The sequence below is a fragment of the Paralichthys olivaceus genome, chromosome 11 (genome assembly GCF_024713975.1).
Source record: "Paralichthys olivaceus isolate ysfri-2021 chromosome 11, ASM2471397v2, whole genome shotgun sequence".
In the NCBI taxonomy this organism is placed as follows: Eukaryota; Metazoa; Chordata; class Actinopteri; order Pleuronectiformes; family Paralichthyidae; genus Paralichthys; species Paralichthys olivaceus.
The window spans coordinates 22,786,571-22,805,653 of record NC_091103.1 but is presented as its reverse complement, the minus strand read 5'-3'; the positions used below and the strand labels follow the sequence as shown (position 1 = coordinate 22,805,653).

The window sequence follows — 19,083 nt, the reverse complement described above, 5'->3', positions numbered from 1 at the left end:
CAGTGGCGAGACATCGCTGCTGCTCAGCACCCATTTGCCATCTGTGTGTACCGTACAGATATTGTCTGGTAGAAAGAATGTTATTTATTGTGATTGTACGCTCCCACAACCCCTGCACCTTAGGATGAGAGCGCTCAGTTAACAACAAGTCAAGGGAAGAGAAGCTATAGAAACGGACCTTAATTTGGTATTTGCATACGAATTAAACTTGAAGTGATACAGTGAAGGGAAGCCAGTGCGAGGCCTCTGTAAGCGAGCACACTCTCAAGGTCTCTCATGTTGCCCCAGGCTCCTACTCACTTAACCCTATTTTCTTCTGTTTATGGGCGTTTTGGTTACTTCCAGCTTTGGCTTTTATTTTAGATAAACAAGCTCCTATTAAGGCAATTTCTCTTTTGGGAAGAGTTTTCGGTGTGGCAATTTTCAGAAAATGTCCATTCAGTGGGGTCTTTGTCTTTCACATATGAAGAACGCAGCAGGAGTTAATCCGGTTAAACACGTTCATGACAACAGGACAATCTCTGGAGCGTTCAAGCAACTCCACCGCAGGGATCACACATTTTTGTTCAGACCACATGAACACTGCGCCTTGGATCTCGTTATCTTTACAACCTGACATATTTGTGACCTCTTGTTCTCTACGTGTGTGGCTCCTCTTTTTCATTCATTTATTCGTTTTGCTTCAATCAGGTGTTAGAAACGTCATCAACGCTCCCACTCGCTCGCAGTGAGCCCTCAGGGTAATCTCCTGAAGTTCATTCAGACATTATCTAGAGTTTTTTCATGTGTGCTGGCAGGAAAAACTCACATTTCAGGAGTTTATCTTTAGATAAACAAACTCATATGAAGGTACCTTTTCTTTTTGGGATGAGTTTTCACTCTGAAATGATGGGAAACTCACAGCAGCAGTGTGGGCAGTACCTGTAGACTTGTGCCACGAGACTTGAGTGAAAACAGCTGTTTAATTTGCTTGTTTCTAAATCTTTTCTTTGTTTTTTTTTTAAAGAAAGTGAGCGTCCTTGCACCATCTTCTGTTCTGTGTCCTCCCTCCGCTTTTGTCACTTAACTCAAGCTCAAACAGAGACGACAGGTTGCTGCTGAAAGAGAGTCGCGGCGGGTGACTGTTGTGTCTAACATTGTGTCTTTGGACCCCTTCTAGTGGACTGCCTGGATCCGACGTGCTCAGGGCGAGGGGTGTGCGTCCAGGGAGAGTGCCACTGCTTTGTGGGGTGGGGAGGGCCAGGATGTGAGAGCCCCAGGGCCTCCTGCATGGACCAGTGCTCTGGACACGGAGCGTTCCTGGCAGACACCGGAACCTGCAGCTGTGATCCCAACTGGACAGGCCATGACTGCTCCACAGGTGAGTGCTTCCCTCGACTGAGAGCAAACATTTTCCTTTCAAGGACTGGTGCTAACTCAGCTCCAAACAAGTTGTAAAACACAAATACATTCACAGAGAACATTGCATTTTTTTCTGCGCAGTGGAAACAACATTTGTGCTACCATGTAAGGTGCCTATAGATTCAGCTGCTGTTTAATGATGTATGTTAAAGGAGCATCGGATAAAAAGGAAAATATACTTTAAAGGTCCAGTGTGTAAGATTTAGGTGAAAGGGAACTATTGGCAGAAATTTAATGTAGAATGATGTTTTCACTAGTTTGTTTCATCTAAATTGTATGAATTGTAGTTTTCTTTACCCCAGAAAAGGCCCTTTATATTTAAATACTTTATATTTACATCGAGGGGACCTTCTCTACAGAGGCCGCCATGTTTTTTACATTAGTCCAGACTGGACAAACTAAACACTTTTTGAGTTTTTATGACAGTTAAAGGCTACCACAGTTTCTTTTTCATGTTTGGAAGGAGAGGTTGAGGTGAGGGGTGTTCAGCTGCAACATGCAACTTCGACACTAGATATCACTAAATACTACACACTGTACATTTACCTATAAATTGGGTAAATAAAGAAATAAAAAAAGACTGAGATCTAATACAGTATAGTCACAGCTGTGGAGATAAAAACATCAGCCGTTGCTTTATTAGTAGTTTTAGACATTTCTCAGTTATGTAATCTGTCTTTTGTATTGATCCTCAGCTCCAGACAAATAGTTTTCTCAAACAAACAGTCAATATTTTACTGTATCCAGTACAATGTCTTACTCTTCCATATTTGTAACAACATGTTCTTTTGTGATTTCATCTCCGATAACAACCCCCTCCGTTTTTTTGTCAAAATTTAGTTCACTGTTTGATTGATTATGATGTTGGCAATCACTCCTCACAGAAGTAAATATTTCAGATTATATTCAAACAAAATTGTCACACAAAAGCCTCAATTATTTACATCATTGATCAGTCAGAGGTCCACAGCTAGCAATCAATCTCTGGTTGAGTTTGCCCTGAATTTAGTTCTCTTATGAATGGTTTCAGCCACTTTCACCACATGCTTTGTTGGCAGGGACGAAGGAAATGTTGTCAGAGGAATGATGTCATGCAAGTTAATGCTCCTTCTTGCGCTGCGGATTTCTTTATACAGACACAAATCTCACAGCTTATGATACGTTCTTCTGCTCTGGAGGATTGTGGCCGTTGTCTTTATTTTGTCCACAGGGACGTAGTCGAGGCTCGGCTGAGCGTAAGAAACACTTTTTTACGCACAGAATATACCATCTTAGGCTCTAAGGATGAAGCGAAGTCACGCAAGATTTAGGTTGGGCTCTGCCAGCAGCCTGTCAGCTCACATCAACCAAAGAAGGATGTTTTTCTTAAAGAACCTCAAGTGAACCTGTTGGTAGATTGTTGAGGTGTTGAGGAAATATAAGAGCCTGTTCAGACCTTTTATTAACATCCATCCTGAGTGATCAGCATCAAACCCACTACAGTTTCACAATGAATCAAACATATGTTTTTCATTGCCCAAATGTGATTTGTTCGTGGTCATTGACACAGACCAACACGTAACGATTAAACTTTCCCTAATATGTAAAAACTGGCATTTTGCAAAAAGTATTTTCTTTTCTTTGACTTTAAGGTCAATTAAATAATTTTACACCTATATCAACCATATAAAAATATTTATCAGACTGTTCTTACTTTGTATTGTTATTCTCTGTCTGTTATAAAAAAGCTTCAGATAGCTACAGTAGAACAGACCTCTGATGTGTAAATATCACATCAACTCTGTTTGATACAGTTCCAGCCTCCAGCTGCGGACAACGCAATTTGTATCCTCACAGAAAATTTCTGAAATTAGGTTTTTTGCTGGAGTGAAATGTCAGTCCAGCGGGAATTCGGATCCACGAATCCCTTTATATTGGAAGCAGACACAATGACCTATTAGGTAATCCTGGGGATTTTGAGGGAAATGGGCAGTTAGTCTGAGTCTGCCTCGCAAAGAAAGAGCTCTGTAAATGATGATGAGTTGGCTCTTTATCCTCCTTTATCCTGTTCATTGTCGAGCGTTCTGTGCTCTAATACAACACTAAGCTCGGTGCTGGTGTAGTACAGCTAGCAGCCTATAACCTTGGAGACTAGGTCACGAAAAAGACGGAAATCCTTTAATATATCGTTCAAGATTCTTTAATCCTCCCCTTCCCCAATACTTTTAAGTCACAAACTCATTTTCTCGTGCTGCTTCGGAACAGTACAACCTGGGTGTGCGCGGTCGGTAGTGCTGCTGGTACTACCCATAAAACAATGCCTGAGGTTTTATGTCCTTTAATATGTGTGTTTTTATGCCATTTTTGCCATTCTCCCACCCAGAGGAAAGTTTGTTTACACGCTCCTTTAGTGCAAATGGTAACGGCCACCGTGGGGATGGGGGTATTTCTCACCGTGGACGACTCTCACCGCGGATAATGAGGGTTTGCCTGCAGGCTGTAATTGCAACTTTATCATGTTAAAGGTTTCCCCCCTTTTCTTCCAAGTGAGCAGTTGTCTCATTGTTAGTTTGAGTCTGTTTTCTCCCTGACCAGCATGTTTTGCTCTGATAATTCAGAGGAAGGATGCAGTACAGTCAGGTTTTACATTTTAGGTCGACATATGTGCTAATGAAACCACTCAAGACGTTCATTGTGTGAGTATTGTCTTCAGGCATTATTCCTCAATTAATGGTTATCGGAAAAAGATTAATTAGCAGCATTTTTTTGTGTGTGTACTTCAATATTCTAATGCTGCTAGTACGCTGTACATCCAAATCACAAGTCAGATGTAAAATTAGCATTTGTATAGTTTAACAAAGTGCTTGGCTGTAATTAGCAGGGGGAGAATGAGTTTTAAAAAGGCTTTTAAGCTGGTAATGTCATGTTATGGTTGTGGGTGAAAGTACCCCTTCAAATTTCATTTGTATGACAAAATAGGCAGTGAAAAGGCAGTAATTGACTTATTAAAAGATTTTACCTCCAGTTTGGTCCCCTGTGGTCATATTTGAATTGGCTTGGCTAATAAGCCAGGAATACACGGCTATTGTTCCTCGCTGTCCATACGGCTAAGCCTCTTTTGTAACAGAATGGTTAATAAAGAGGTTAACATTTCAATGAGATTAATAAGTAATCTGTCAGTGTTTAATTTCTTTGAGTCTTGGTCTTGTCATACTGTCCCTCGAGTTCATGAGACGGGGGTAATGTCCCCGGCTCTATCTCAGCCTGTCAGGGAGGTCTTTCAGCTGTTGCACAATGGCACCAGCCAAGCTTTACTGTGGCTCTGCCGTTCAGTCGCCTTCCCTCCGTGCATGTGCTCCCTCCTCTGGCACACTGCTCCTATAGGTAGAATAAAACCAGCAGATAGATGTGATTCTGCAGAGCTTCACCTCTATCCTTTAGTTGAGTCCATGGCAAAGCTGTGAACACTGAACCACACAGGAAATAAAAATGTACAGTTTAATCAAAATGGTAGCGCTGATGTTGTTCCTACGAGAGGCTCCAGCCATGTTTTTTTTTTACTCTTTACCTCCTTTGTGACAGAAAGAGGTGAATTTAAAAAGGAGAAGAGGCAAGGGGGAAGAATAAGTCTGCAAAGGTCGCCACAATCCATGTCTTTACTTTGTAATGGACTTATTAGATTTGTATTGTCAAAAAGGATTGCCCCTTATGAGGTGCAGGAATTTCTTTTCAGCTGCCATCAGACAAGGTAGTGAAGCGTGGCCGCCTTTCCCTGACAATAACTCCTGGATTTGTCTTTTCTTCACCCTTGTTGCCTTGTCCTGTCACCGCCTTGTCTTCCCCTTCCATCCTTCTACTCCCCCCTCCTCCTCTGTGTCTGTCTTCCCCCACTCTCCTCTTTTTTTTTGTCTTTTTCTATGTCCCTGTCTCCCACAGAGATTTGTGCAGCGGACTGTGGTGGCCATGGCATTTGTGTGTCGGGCACCTGCCGCTGTGACGACGGCTGGATGGGCACTGGGTGTGACCAGAGGGCGTGTCACCCTCGCTGCAACGAGCATGGCACTTGCAAGGACGGCAAATGTGAATGCAGTCCGGGCTGGAACGGAGAACACTGCACTATTGGTAGGAAGAGGTTTTGGGTTTGGGTGGGGGAATGTATGTGTGTGTTTTGAAAAGGGGGTCCGGGGGGCCAACAAAGGCGTGGGCTGTCTGTCTGCCAGTGTGTGTGAAGCGCTGGGTGTGAGGGGAAGGGTCCATTCGGAGAAGAGGGAAAAGCATGCTTAATTGAATTTGTGCAACTCGGTAAAGCATGAACAGGTTTACTCAAGGATCTGAGGCTTGCCTTCTTGCATTTTAATGTGGGAATGTGCTAAGGTGTCCTTTCATTTTAACTCATCCTTTTCGTCATCTCTTTCTTTCCTCCCCCCTTTTCCATTTACTATTAATTTCAAATGCTTACGTGTGAGTCATTGTGAGCAGGCCGACCAGCACTTTCAGCTCCAGCTTTAAAACCAATAGTTGTCTGCAAAGGCTTGTCAAAGATAAGTTTTCAATACCTTGACTGGAGGTCAAGAGCTCTCTTGAAAACACTGACTTAAATCCAAAGTTTTGAGAGTTTTCACTGTTTATAGAGAGGGAAGTTCTAGTATTGTGTGTTTTGAAGAGGATTTCATAACCGCTAAGCAAAGCAGACCAGCAGTGATTCATGGTTGACAATGTTGGCTCTTTATATTTTTTGAAGCCAACTCGATATTCAAAGTGTTTGAATTACTATACATTGAAAAAGTACTTTCCTGAAGAGGGGATATTGCTTTTTATAGCTTATTAGTTTGTCCTAAGGAATCAGTGCTAATATGTAAATACAACAACAACAGATGCAGCCAAGCTGTGCTCATAGATTAGCAATAGTTGGAACTCTGACCTATGTTGAAGGGCCCACTGCCAGGTCAGCATGAAGATATTTTTGGGTCCTGTTGATGGATGTTCTGAGGTTTGACAGTTTCGACGAGTGATTTATCTTCATGATATTCAAAGTCTGGACTCTCAAACCTCCTGTGAACATCAGCGGAGATCATCCGGAGGACATACAGATGCCTGCTTTGCAAGTTTGCAACTTTCCCATCCCGCGTTTCCTCCTCTCTCCTCTTCTCTTTTCTTCTATTCTCATCTCTTCTCTTCTATCCTCTTTGCTTCTCTTGTGGGAAGAAACCAAGTTCATTTACAAAATAGAATAGATCTAATTAAAGTACAAGATTAATTAGCAACCACAAAGCATTCACACAAATCAGACATTTAGGGAGATTTAACAAATAAACATATAAATATAAAAAATAATATGTACAGGTTTCCTTCATTAAAAACAATGAAAGAGCAGATTATTGTTTAGATAACTTATTTAGTTAAGATGACTGTGAACATGAACATACGACATGAACAATGAAATATGTACAATTTGGAGATATTTTGTACACTTGAGTATTTCCATTATAGTACTTTTGTTTTTTTCATTCCACTATATATCCAAGGGCAAAAGAATAATTGTAAATTGTAAAAGCAATTTAAATGTCAAGCAATCATTACTTAAAATAAGCTACATCATATGAATAAAATGGTAAAATAACTCAATTAAATCTTATATACAATATGTGTAAAATGCTATATGATTAAAAAAATCATCCTGTCATTAAAGTAATAGATCCACTGTGGCTCGGCTGACAGCTGTGGCCTAACATGGTAACATAAGCATCACAGAGGAAGTGTGATCACAATGGCCACCTCCTCCCTCTTCTGCCGCAGCATTTTAATGGACATGAAATTTGCAACTTTCACACATCTGAGTTAATACACAGAACAAAAGTTCTGAGCGCTCGTCTTAAAGGTGAAAGCTTTGTCACACATTCAAAAAGATGAAGCTATTTCCTCTCGCCTTATTCTCATGCATATCTTGGAGCAGAGCCGCCCGAGTACTGAGCCTCGACTCAATCTGTGAATGTTTTATATGCTGGCCTTACATAATTGATGGGCCTTTTATAAGTGCCATATTGAGATCCCCACTCCCTCGACAAGAATATTCCTCAGTGTCATCCATTAAGAAGCCAAAGATCTCAATTTAAATCAATTTTCATTATTGAGAGCTCTGCGTTGGCCCCGGGCCCCAAGCTGCGGGGCGCGGGAGGTCCAGCATGGCCCCGGCATAGCCTCAGGTGACCTCATCGTCTATAGAGGTGTTTGAGATTAAAAGTGCTTTTTGTCGAACATCCTGACCTCCTGTCTGATATTGCTTGAGAGATTTAAGGGCGGTAATATGTGCATCAATCACGTTGCTTTTGAAATACTCCCCTGAGATATTCTGCCGATCCTGACAGTTGATAAATGGGGACAGATTGAAATGTTCTTTCTGAACATATCACTTTTTTCACCCTCTCTCTTTCTCTCTCTTTCTTCATCTCTTCTTCCCTCTCCTTTCTCTGTGTTCCACACACTCTCCCCCGTCGTCTTTTTTCTGTCTCCATCCCACTCCCTCTGTGTTGGATCGTATTTGTTGTGCTTGTAGTGCATGATTCTGCTTCATGACTGCACTTTTCTTTTTCTTCTTTACATTTTGTAATGTAAACTAACACCGTGGCTTGCTGTCTTGTCATAGAAGTGGCACTGTTCAAACCTCCCTTATATGTCCTGTCTTTTATCTCCCAAGCTCACTATCTGGATAAGGTAGTGAAAGGTATGGCATACCTCCTTCCTTCAATTTTGCCTTCCTCCCATTGTAACTCCAGCCGGCATTAACAAATCATGCACACACACCATGCCCTCCCCCTACATCGACATATGCAAACTTCACGCACCCCCGGTTGCTGACTCATTCTAAAGATCTTCCACCTGCCATCAACTTTTTTGCCATGTCGTCACACGTTATCTTCACTTAGCACTTTCGCACCTGGTGAGTCAAGTTGTGCCGCTTTCAATACTTTTGGTTTGTGTGCAGCCTCGCTTTGTCAATAGCGGGAAATGTTGGGGAAAGGGGCTTCATAACCTGTGCCATGCATTATGGATGAGTGTGCAGCTGTGAGCGGGGCCTGATAGGTGCTGAGGCCGCATCCTATCTAATTAAAAGAGTTCATGGTCTGGTTGGTGCAGGGCAAGCAGGGGGTGGAGGCTGCGCTGCAACCCTGCCTCTCCGCCTGCAGCACCCTCTTTCACTCTCACTGTGTCCTTGGTAATGGACCACCTGGCATTAGAGCGGCTGCCAGAGGAGTCCTTCGAACACTTGCACGCTCACGTTTGGAGCTGTTTTACGACGGGCTCAGCAGGGGCTCCTCTCTGACAGGGCTGCCAATTAAGTTGAACCGTTGCCAGCAGAGAGCGGATCTTTATTTGTCCTCGTAATAAACATTCAGAGCGCACTAATCATCTGTCTCCACTGGTCTAACCAGAGTTGTTTTGTCCATTTGCTCAATAAAAGGACAGCTAATGCGTGAACGTGTCTAGGAGGCAAGACGCTATCTAACGGCATTAGCCTTCAACAGCCAGTCCTATTCTTCAGGGAAACAAAAGGAAAATGGAGATGCAATTATTTATTTTTCTTAAAAATGTTTAATGCTCCACAATTCATCCCCGTTGTTGAAAAGCGTGAAACTGTGCATGCTGCTTTTGTTATTCACCTGTATTGATTCAGTTTCTGAGGAGCTATTCACAATTCCACAAAAAAACCTATTTTGCCTCTTTAGTAAATGTGTAAAGTGTAAATGAATGGCTGCCCAGTGACAAATTGCTATTGCCGTGTTTTACAATTTTTTTGTCATGATGACATTCAACATGGCTAAAAGTGTCCTAATAATTTAATGTTAAACTTGTATAACAATTGAATAATTTAAAGTTATAAATTGTAACAGTTCTTCATTAAAATGTCCCCAGTTTAATTCCAGGTAATAAGACGTTTCATTTTGATCGCCTTTTAATAGCGCCACATCCGCTTTACCCTTGGCTTTGCCCGTCTCTGTTGTAACTTCCGGGGGAAATGATGTGTGACGAAGGACAAACACGCTGTCAGACAATTAGCCAGTTAGCTGTTTTTTTCCTAGGTCACTCGTAATGGATCCAGTAATTCATTGCCGTTTGCTTCGTAACATGAATTAAATACCTTTGCGTCTGTTTTGCATCAGGTAGATTTTTATTGGCAATTGAGGTGAAGAAATCATCTCCCATGATTCCCTGCTGCTTCACAACATCATAAAACCAGGTCTTTTGTTATTGTATTGATTGAAATGAAAGACCACCAGTGCTTAATGTTACACATTGAACATTTAAAGTGTTTTTTCTGTAACAGATGAAAAAGGAATCACACGTTAGGAATGTTACTACAGAGTTGTTCAAATAAAGTCAAGAATAGTTTTGCTTTTGGGTTTTTTATGAGGATTAAATGTACAATAGTATTTATAAATGTGGGTTGTTCAAATGAGTCATCGTATTGTGACTCGACAACAACCAAAATGCAGCTGATGTAAATGAACCATGTGATCTACAACACCTCACATCTATTCTTGGTGCTGATTTGCTACCTGTATCTTTTTAAATACTTAATTCCCATCACTGTTTCTTCCTTTCACTGATCTCTCTGACTTAAATGAATGTCTCTCATTCACCACACCCATCTCTCCTCCTCCTCTTGCTCCCCCGTTCTCCCTGTGTGATGTAAGAGCATCAAGACGGCCGCCCAGCTCTCTCTAGTTGATAAAATGGGTCAGCTTAGCATTCTCTCTATCAAGACGGCTTGTTAACAACACAAACTGTGACAGACTCGTGTGTTTGATATCGGGAGATGTTACCCTCGGCCTCTGCTCCAGCTGGGGGACGCGAGACGCACCAGATAAATTCCAAACAGCCCCAGAAAAAATGGGCGAGATAATCCTCTGATCTATGCCCTTGTGAAGACCTATCCGGAGAGAAACAAAGGAATGTTCCACCTGTCGTTCTGCTCCAGCCTGCTTTTAGCCTCCCTGGAGTCACATGCCCAGGAACACAGCGAGTGCAAGCCAAGCCCTCCCTCCCTCCCTCCCCTGCATAATGCGTCTGAGGCTCATCCACTTCCCACTTTTTTTATTTTGCATTCTGCTCCTGTTAACACCAAAACACCCACTTTCCCTGTAGGATAATCTTATTGATTTCCCAACAAGAGTCTGGAGACGATTTATCAAACAGGAGAGCAAGGACTGATATAGATCTTTTTTCAATAACTAATGCAGTTTTGTTGCAGCCCATTCTGTTTTTAGTTTTTTGCCGACGACAGCAGCGGTAATTCTGTGATCACAATGATGGTCACATTGGAAAATCACATAAAACAGATCCAATTATGAACAAGAACGCCATCATATATACAACAGCACCCTCATTACCCAGCTTTAGTAGCATAAGGCCAATCTACTGTAGTAATAAGTGAATATTGATTTAGAAGATCCCTCTTATCTGATTTTTACTGCAAAGGGATATTAGAAGCTTCACAAAAGGTTCATGATATTAATCAACTTCAGCTGAGGGTCATTATAGCCACCCTCGTGCATTTAAAATCTTAAAATGGCTTTTCACTAGCAGAAGAAATATTAGCAACAATTCATTGTCATCAACAAGCTGCTTTGTTGTCATCGTTTAATTGTTGGAATTATATTAACAGTATTCATCTGTGTCCCATTAAACCTGCTTTACTTGATATTCTGTGCCAACTCCTGTCTTTGTCCTTTTTTGTCACACAGAGGGCTGTCCTGGTTTATGCAATGGAAATGGTAGGTGCACTCTGGGTAACAATGGCTGGTACTGTGTGTGCCAGCTGGGCTGGAGGGGCACTGGCTGTGACACCTCTATGGAAACGGCCTGCAGTGACGTCAAGGACAACGATGGAGGTAAAATCACAATCGGTGTAGCTTTACCTTTTCTGACACTGGCTGAGCAGCAACAGGGACTCTAGACTCCGTTAGACAATAGAATGGACCATGCTGTACCTGCTTTATGCTTTCCAGGCTCGTTTGTACTCTTCTGTAGGTGAGGATGAGGAATGGCTCCCAGTCAGTCACCTGGACACCAGGTTTTTATTAAAAAGCAAACTAGCCGGGCCTAAAGCACAGAGCATTCGCTGGCCCCAGGAGGAAGTCCCGGCTCTGCCCTCTAACTCGCCCCGAGCAGAGCCAGGCACACACACACTCACAGAGCCAGCCAGGGGGCCGCACCACTCTCGAGGCCAAGTGGCAGACGTGACTTCCTTTCTTCCAGATCTTATTCTGGGCTTAAGCTATGCACTAGCATCCCTTATTTATTCAGAGGCTGTTTGTCTCCCCGTGACACTGTGCAGGGACCACGGGGCTCTCAGTGGTGAAGATTGGGTGCTGCTGGGGATTTGACTGACTCCTGACAGCAGGGTTTATTTTTATCACCCATCTGGCCAGATAGACCCTGAAAGCAAAGAGTAGGGAGTCCGATGACCCACTTCAGCAAAGTAAAGTGCGTCGCACAGCAGCTCATTTCATCTAAATTACAGATTAAAATGACAACGAGCACTGCTGGATTTTTGAATGTTCTCCTGGATTAGCTCATGCAGTCGTGTAGTCAAACAGCAGTCAAACTTAATGCCGTCCCGGTGACTCAGATATATATGCTTGGTTTCTTTTGCCAGGTGTGTCCAGGAATTTTTTTAAATGAGAGAATGTGTGTTTGACCTTGTCAGATGGCCTGGTGGACTGCATGGATCCAGACTGCTGTCTGCAGGCAACCTGTCACACCACCTCCCTGTGCGTGGGCTCCCCGGACCCCCTGGACATCATCCAGGAGACACAGATGTCCTCCGCACAGAGCAACCTGCAGTCTTTCTACGAGCGGGTGCGCTTCCTTGTGGGCAGGGACAGCACCCACATCATCCCCGGAGCCAACCCCTTCGATGGCAAGTGAGTGACTTGTGCATTCCTCCCTCTCGACACCCGCACAGTGTGAGATTCTGCAGCCAGACGAAAGCTATTATTTTCATGGGGAGGTTTTTTTTAGCATCAATATTAAATTGAATTTTTTTTTTCCATGTCCAAAATGGTCTTTCATGCATCAGTTTCTATTGAGACCACACTCATACCGTCTGTTGCTGGATTCAATACGTTTCACATTTTATTTCTGCTGCTCTGTATGCTTGACTTTGATTGTATACACAGTTGTGCAGCTATGCTCATTTCCATTAGATTAAACAGCGATCCACTTTGAATTTGCATCTGAGCTAACCTCACATGAGTAGAGACTTTTCAGGTGCGATCAGTCAGCGGCGTTCACTATTTATGTCGGCCAGTGCAATTACAAAGCTTTGGTTATTGCACTGACATCTCAGTGAATGTAAAATGTTTGCTCTTTTCAACCCTGAAACAAAATGTCTGCGTGAGGGAGGCAGCCATGGGCGATGGAGGCTGAGATGGGCAGGGACTGGTGGCACACACAGCTCCGAGGATGATGGACAGATGATGATTGACAAACATAGAATGTGGCAAAAAGCAAAGAGCATTCCCTGGCAAGTGAGGCATCTCATATTCATGTATTGTGATTACTCTTACTGTAATCCATCTGAGGCCCACTCCCAGAGGCAGAGCTCACGACACCCCAGCCATGGAATCTGAGACGCTTTCATATCAGGCAGGATGGCTGTCAGAGTCCCATAAGATTGCCCTGCCTCCCTTTCCCTTTGTCTCCTTCTCTTTTCATCTTTAATCGCTTGCGAGGCTGTGTCGCCTTATTTGCATCTCACTTGGTTATGGATCCCTCTCATCTCTGTGTATTATACTGAGAAACAAACAATCACAACAAAATAGTGGAAAGTTGGGAATGTAGAAAATGTTTTTCTCTCCGTTGATAAAATGTCATACAATGGCGTCAAAAACAGCAGAGAAATCACACAAACTAAGCAGATGATGATCGAGGCATACATACCTGCATTTCTCTCAAGATGAAGGTTCTAGATGTCACTCGTTTTACTCGAGCAGAGCTGTTGCTTTGTACATGTTGGTCTTTAATGCCGTAGTTTGTTATCATTTTAATTAAAGCTAATTTCAGACATGAACCCCAGAAGTGCATGGAAAAGTCGGGGATCACATCCAGGGAACGTTCATAGCGACTGACTCGGACATTTGTAATCTCATTTATGGTGTTTCTCGAAAATTTCTGAAAATTTTGGTGTGTTTCTGAAAGCAGCTTAAGAAATAAAAAATGATAACGTTAGAGGCGACACTTGTTAGCAATCATAATCCACACAATCCACTTGCTGGCTGTGAATTTACATTTTCCTGCTGCACTCTCACATGGGCTCTTGACATTTTATTATGGGGCTGGAAGGTAAAGATCCAGAAAATGTGTTTTCACCAACAGCCCCTTTCAGGATAATGTCCAGACTTCAGTGCATTTCTGAAACCAGCTTATGGGATCAGACTGTCATCCAACTCAAACTCTGCCTCCTTCTTAACCTTCTGCGGTCGGCGTCGGCCGATGCTTCAGAGAACCACTCGTAACATACATTGTGAAATTTTCCCTCGTTGACATTTTTTTCCGCGGCTTTCAAGAACCACTCAACATTTTGCAGATCTTCACTGGACAGAGGAAGAGGCTGCAGGATGTAGTAGTACTCTTTCTCTTCTCTCTCACAAAAAGATGCAGTCATAAATAAGTAAGATCAAGAATCCAGAGATGAGCTGCAAGATTGGAGGCCTGGGCTCACCTAAAAATATCAGTGGTGATCTATTATTCATGCCTGGTATTCATTCCCCACCCACTGACAGATATGAGCAGTTGTGACAGGGGGCTCTGGGCTTCAGATGAGCCTTCCAGGCCCGGTCTCAGCATCCTCCTGATACGCCTGCCCTCGTCACCCGATCATCTCTTTATTGATCCACTAACCACTTCCTCATGCTAGTAGACATGTTGGAGTGCTATTTCTGATGTTTCGCACCACAAAAAGCTGCAAAGGTGCCACTAAATAAAGCATCTGCCACTGCATGAAATGTCTCGACTCTCCACCGTGACACATAATACTCGACGCTGCCAAGGCCCTGCAACTGATGCTGACTAGAATAGTAAACAGGGACTTTGTCCGTGGAACAATTTGGCCAAAGATTGATAGCTGGTTTATAATAGCAAGGCAGAAGCCATCCCTTTAATTTAAAGGCTTGCACTTTTATTATTTTATTTACAACTCTTTTATTAGCATTAGACTGTTAGTGCCAGGAAATCTCTTGTTTGTTTTTTTTCTCAGTGGCTTTTAGCAGCATTTTGTATTTGCAGAGCTGAAAATGTACCCTGGCGTCTCCTCTGTTGCCTCCAACAGTGTGCCGCAGTGACACGCTTATATTTGCAGCAGGGTTTACCCTATAATCAAGTCATTTGCATTGGTAATTATGTTTTTGTGGTCCTGCAGTGATGGTATCATTTATTAGCCTTGCTCATTGAAAGATCTCTATACTTAAGTTGAACATACCTTTTTAATTTTGTCTAAAATACTACAGAGCATTATAGTTTCCCCATGCTGGTAAAATTGATTTTTGTGACAAATGTATACTGTATTGCCGCCATACCTCTGTGCTTTGTGGTAAATTATTACAAGAAGTAGTGAGTTACTGCTGTAAATATCAATCGGGCTCCTCTCAACATACGATGCCCAACAGCGACCGGGCATCGCATGTGATTTACACCGCCACTTAGAAAAAGGAAACACTGATGTTTTTGTCCTGTTGCGACATCAAAAGCAGATTTTGCTCAGAACTGTTTCTTCGAATGGTGCAAGTTCTTAATGTCAGAAAGTTAGTGGAGCAGAGACGAGCGTCATGCGCGGCAAAATCCTTCTCAAGAATTGACTGGACTAAGTCTTGTCATCCATAATACTTTTTCTTAAAAGAAGCCAAAGCAGAGATGATGTCCTGCTGAGTCCAGGGGCTTCACCTGTTTATTTTTCACTGCATGTCCTCACTCTGCCCTCTGTGGATGATGAACGATAAACTGGAGGTTGGAGATATTGTCCTTTTCGACTTTGTGAAGCCTCCTGGACGAGTGAAATCTCACACATGAGGGGGGAGAAGTTTCTGCAACGAACGCTTCATGATTCCTTTGCTGCTTTTTCCCCTCTGCTGTATTTGATGTCAATATTTAAATCATTTGTCTTGACGGCGAGGAATCATCTCCCCATGTGGTTCACAGAGGCAGCAAGGAGATAGTTCCACTTTCTCAGCTCTGTCTGAAGAAAATGTGGATGATTGCCTCTTCAAACATGACTCTAAAATAAACTGCCGGCATGAATGATTAATCGTAGACACCCAGGCTAACGCTGGGTTAAATTTAGTAGTAATTCTATGGAAATTAATCTAGAAAGATCTTTGGGTATAAACTCAAGGATTCAGAAGAATATCTCCTCGCTTGTTAACAGTGTAGTGGTGCACGGCCAAGGTCTTCTGAAGGAGACCTGCCCTAATTAACATATAACTGGGTTCCTGGGGACCAGGATAGTGTGGGGTGAATGATCTTGCCTCTGGTAAGGACATGTTGAGGGCAGCTACTAACACGCTAGTGTTAATTGTTTCCAGTATGTGGCAGTGTTTAAGACCCAAACGTATTAAAAATAGCCACGGTCTAATGAAGAAGTGGCAGCGAGGCATTTGTTAGGGGACCGATTTTTTGCAAACGACTACAGAAACGATGGCTGACCGTAAGTTGGGTCTCGCTAATGGCGAGGGCAGAGCTCAGCGAGGGGGATGTGATACAGCGAGGTCTGGTCTCATCACTTCACTGAGATCAGGAGTTGAGTTTGGATGACGTCCCACTATTGATTGGCGGGGACCGATGATCAGATCTAATTTATGCAGCTTCTGGAGACTCGATGTCAGTCTAGAAATCTGTCGAGGTTCTTGATAAGCAGCCAAGCAAGTGGTGCAATCTGCAGACCTATTATTTCCCCCTCTTGCATTCTGTAATGGAAAAGATAAATCCTCCTTTTTTTTTAATTAGAGCAAAAAGCAAAATAAAGCTTCCTTATCTCATTATCCTACCATTCTGGATAGAAAAACCCTCAGAGAAAACCTAGGAGGTGTTATTATGTTTTCATTCTGTTCGAGCTTTTTGCTTTTATTGTGTTCAGTATTTCCTTTTGATAACAACCACCGTTTCCCACTGGTTGATTTCTGTTAGTGCAAGGAAGCAATCATATACTTACTGTTTGCCTTTACAATGCAGTGCCATCCAAGATCCTGCTCTTCAATACATGAAACTTTGTTGAATCTGAAAAGTTTTGTTGTGGTGTTAGTTCATCTCTATGGTATTTTTTGACTTTCTGTTTATGCTTCATTAAACTACCTATTATTGATATGTGTTTTTATTTTTTTAAATATTTTATCCATATGTCAGGTGGGCGGATATTTTTTGCAGGAATTGTATTTATTTGTACTCTACTGTAAATAAGTGTTGTAATTATTTCATCATTGTAACTTTGTTGGTCCTTCTTACTCCCAAACAGTCATGCTTGTGTCATTCGTGGACAAGTGGTGACCTCGGACGGAACGCCACTGGTCGGAGTCAACATCAGTTTCATCAATAACCCGTCGTATGGTTACACAATCACCCGGCAGGATGGAAGGTAAGAGTAACACACAGACATACACTAACTGCCACCTAAATATGCGCTGCAGAGACGTTACAGTGATGCTTACATTATTGTTGTTTAGCTGCGCTGAATTCTAATGACGGCAGGGAGAGGAAAAAAACACACAGTTGCCACAGCAAACTGTGCAGCCATTGATCTGCTTTGCGCTTTCATTTGGTCCAATTTTGGAGTTCTCGGCTCAATTCCCAGAGAAATCAAACAAAGCCCTTCTGGTACACTCATAAGTTATGCTTCAGTAGCAACAAGGGAGGGGAAAGAATAAAATATGCCGATTCAAAGCAGCTCACTGGGGCTATGAAGAACAGTGCAGATGGACATTATTTATTTGACAATGGAGGATTTACAGAGTTAAGTGGAACATTTAAGTTAAGGCCATAGACATGTGATTAATTTACTGTGCATCCTCCTCTTTTGTTGTCACTTAATATTTGATTTGCCATCAATGTCATGCATGAACCAATATTTCCGTCCCTAACCTAAATCACTGATGTAGCTGTCTTAGACCTGCATCCATAAAATAACACTTACTGACTGCGCTGATTGACGTGGATCATTACCACTATCTTCTTCAGACGAATCCATACATCTTCTGCCTCTGCAAGAAGCCGCTGACCTTGTCAATAAACTCATTGTCTTGGTTCTCGTTGATTCATTGCAGTACCACGAGAAGCCGTTTGGAGAAAGATAAATTGTTGTTTCGAAGAGTTCTAAAAATATCACATGGAAAAAGTCGTCATGTGGCTTTCTCTCAGCGACTCCGCTTGTAGCTTCACAAGTTCCTCACTAAAAAACCAGACCAGCACCTTAGATTGGTTCTGCTGCATTTCTTGGACTGAAAAAGAGAAACGCTGAGTAATATCGTGTCTATAGCTTCTGTTATTTTCAGTTTTTTTTCTCCGGATCAGATTGCACACACATTCAGTTCACACCCAACCTCCAATCCCTCGTATCTCTCATAGTAGTTGGTGTTACAGAAGCTTTGTGGCGAACCAAGCCCCTCTATCACAGCACAGCATGAATTGGTGTTTGCTCTCCGAGCCCCACTTCCTCCTGACACTTTTATCTGACACTGACACTCTAAAGGCCCACATTTTTGCCGCTGGTTTGATCTTGATCATTCTTGCTTCCGTCTTCTTGTCACTCTTCTTTCTAGTTTTACCAAAGAAATCTCTCATCTTCACCTCATCAGCTTGACCTTCCTCACTCATTTCTCTCGCTCTCCATCCCTTCACGCCCTTCCTCCTCTAATCACCTGCAGCCCTTAAGCCTTTCCTTTCCGGGCTTTTCTCCTTTACTTACTTCCTGAGCTTTCCCTGAGCCCAGGTCTCATGTCCTTTCCACCGCACTGGCTTTCCTCATCTCCATCCTTTTCCTATTTATGTATGTCCCATTTTTCTTATGCATTAGTCCGTTTTTCTTTTGCAGAGCTCAGTACTCTTTCTTCTCTTTCAGCATATGTGTAAACACTACTCCATCTCCCAGGTTCCCCTGTAAACATGCCCAGTCTCCTGCAACTCCCCTGCAATCACTGTAAACACGCTCAGTGCAGCGTGAAATCAGAAATGCACCTGTTCAGCCACTTAGAAATAGGAAAGCTGTCTCAACTCATTTTTATGATGTGTTCTTTATTGTCTAAGGGCTTAGTTTTTTAAATTACCTTTTCCACTATCTAGAAAAGTTTTCTGGCCTAAACAAAAGAGGTTAGTTTAGTTTCTCTACAGCTGTGTAGCCATTTTCTGCCTGGCTGAGCATTAAGACAGACCCATTCCCTTTTATGCTTTTCTCCAATAATGAGTAAATGCTGACATGGAGTCCAGCTTATTACACTATTAGGTGAGGCGTGGACTTCTATAGGAGGCATGATGTATAAGAGCAAACCAGCTTACCCTGGATGACTTGATTTAAAAAGATCCATCCTAAAACAACAATGATTAACTCTGCCAAGGTGCGTTTGTTTATTTGTCTGTTAGTTCGCAGGATTACTCAAAAACTACTGAACAGATTACCACGGAACTTGGTGTATAGGATAAAGTATAGATCAGGAAAAACAC

General features: G+C 42.5%; 1 protein-coding gene across 12 annotated transcripts in view; it reads left to right on the top strand.

Moving 5' to 3' along the window:
* The window catches only part of tenm4 (teneurin transmembrane protein 4), a 159,138-nt gene that overhangs the window by 94,860 nt on the left and 45,195 nt on the right, over positions 1-19,083 (top strand). For 7 of the 12 annotated variants that reach the window (XM_069534263.1, XM_069534262.1, XM_069534261.1 and 4 more), the window contains 6 exons: positions 1,160-1,360; positions 5,317-5,502; positions 8,075-8,101; positions 11,124-11,270; positions 12,089-12,305; positions 16,886-17,005. In XM_069534263.1, the coding sequence (XP_069390364.1) occupies positions 1,160-1,360; positions 5,317-5,502; positions 8,075-8,101; positions 11,124-11,270; positions 12,089-12,305; positions 16,886-17,005 (898 nt within the window). The remainder of the gene's footprint in view (positions 1-1,159; positions 1,361-5,316; positions 5,503-8,074; positions 8,102-11,123; positions 11,271-12,088; positions 12,306-16,885; positions 17,006-19,083) is intronic. The other 5 variants (XM_069534265.1, XM_069534264.1, XM_069534260.1 and 2 more) reach the window with 1 other exon arrangement.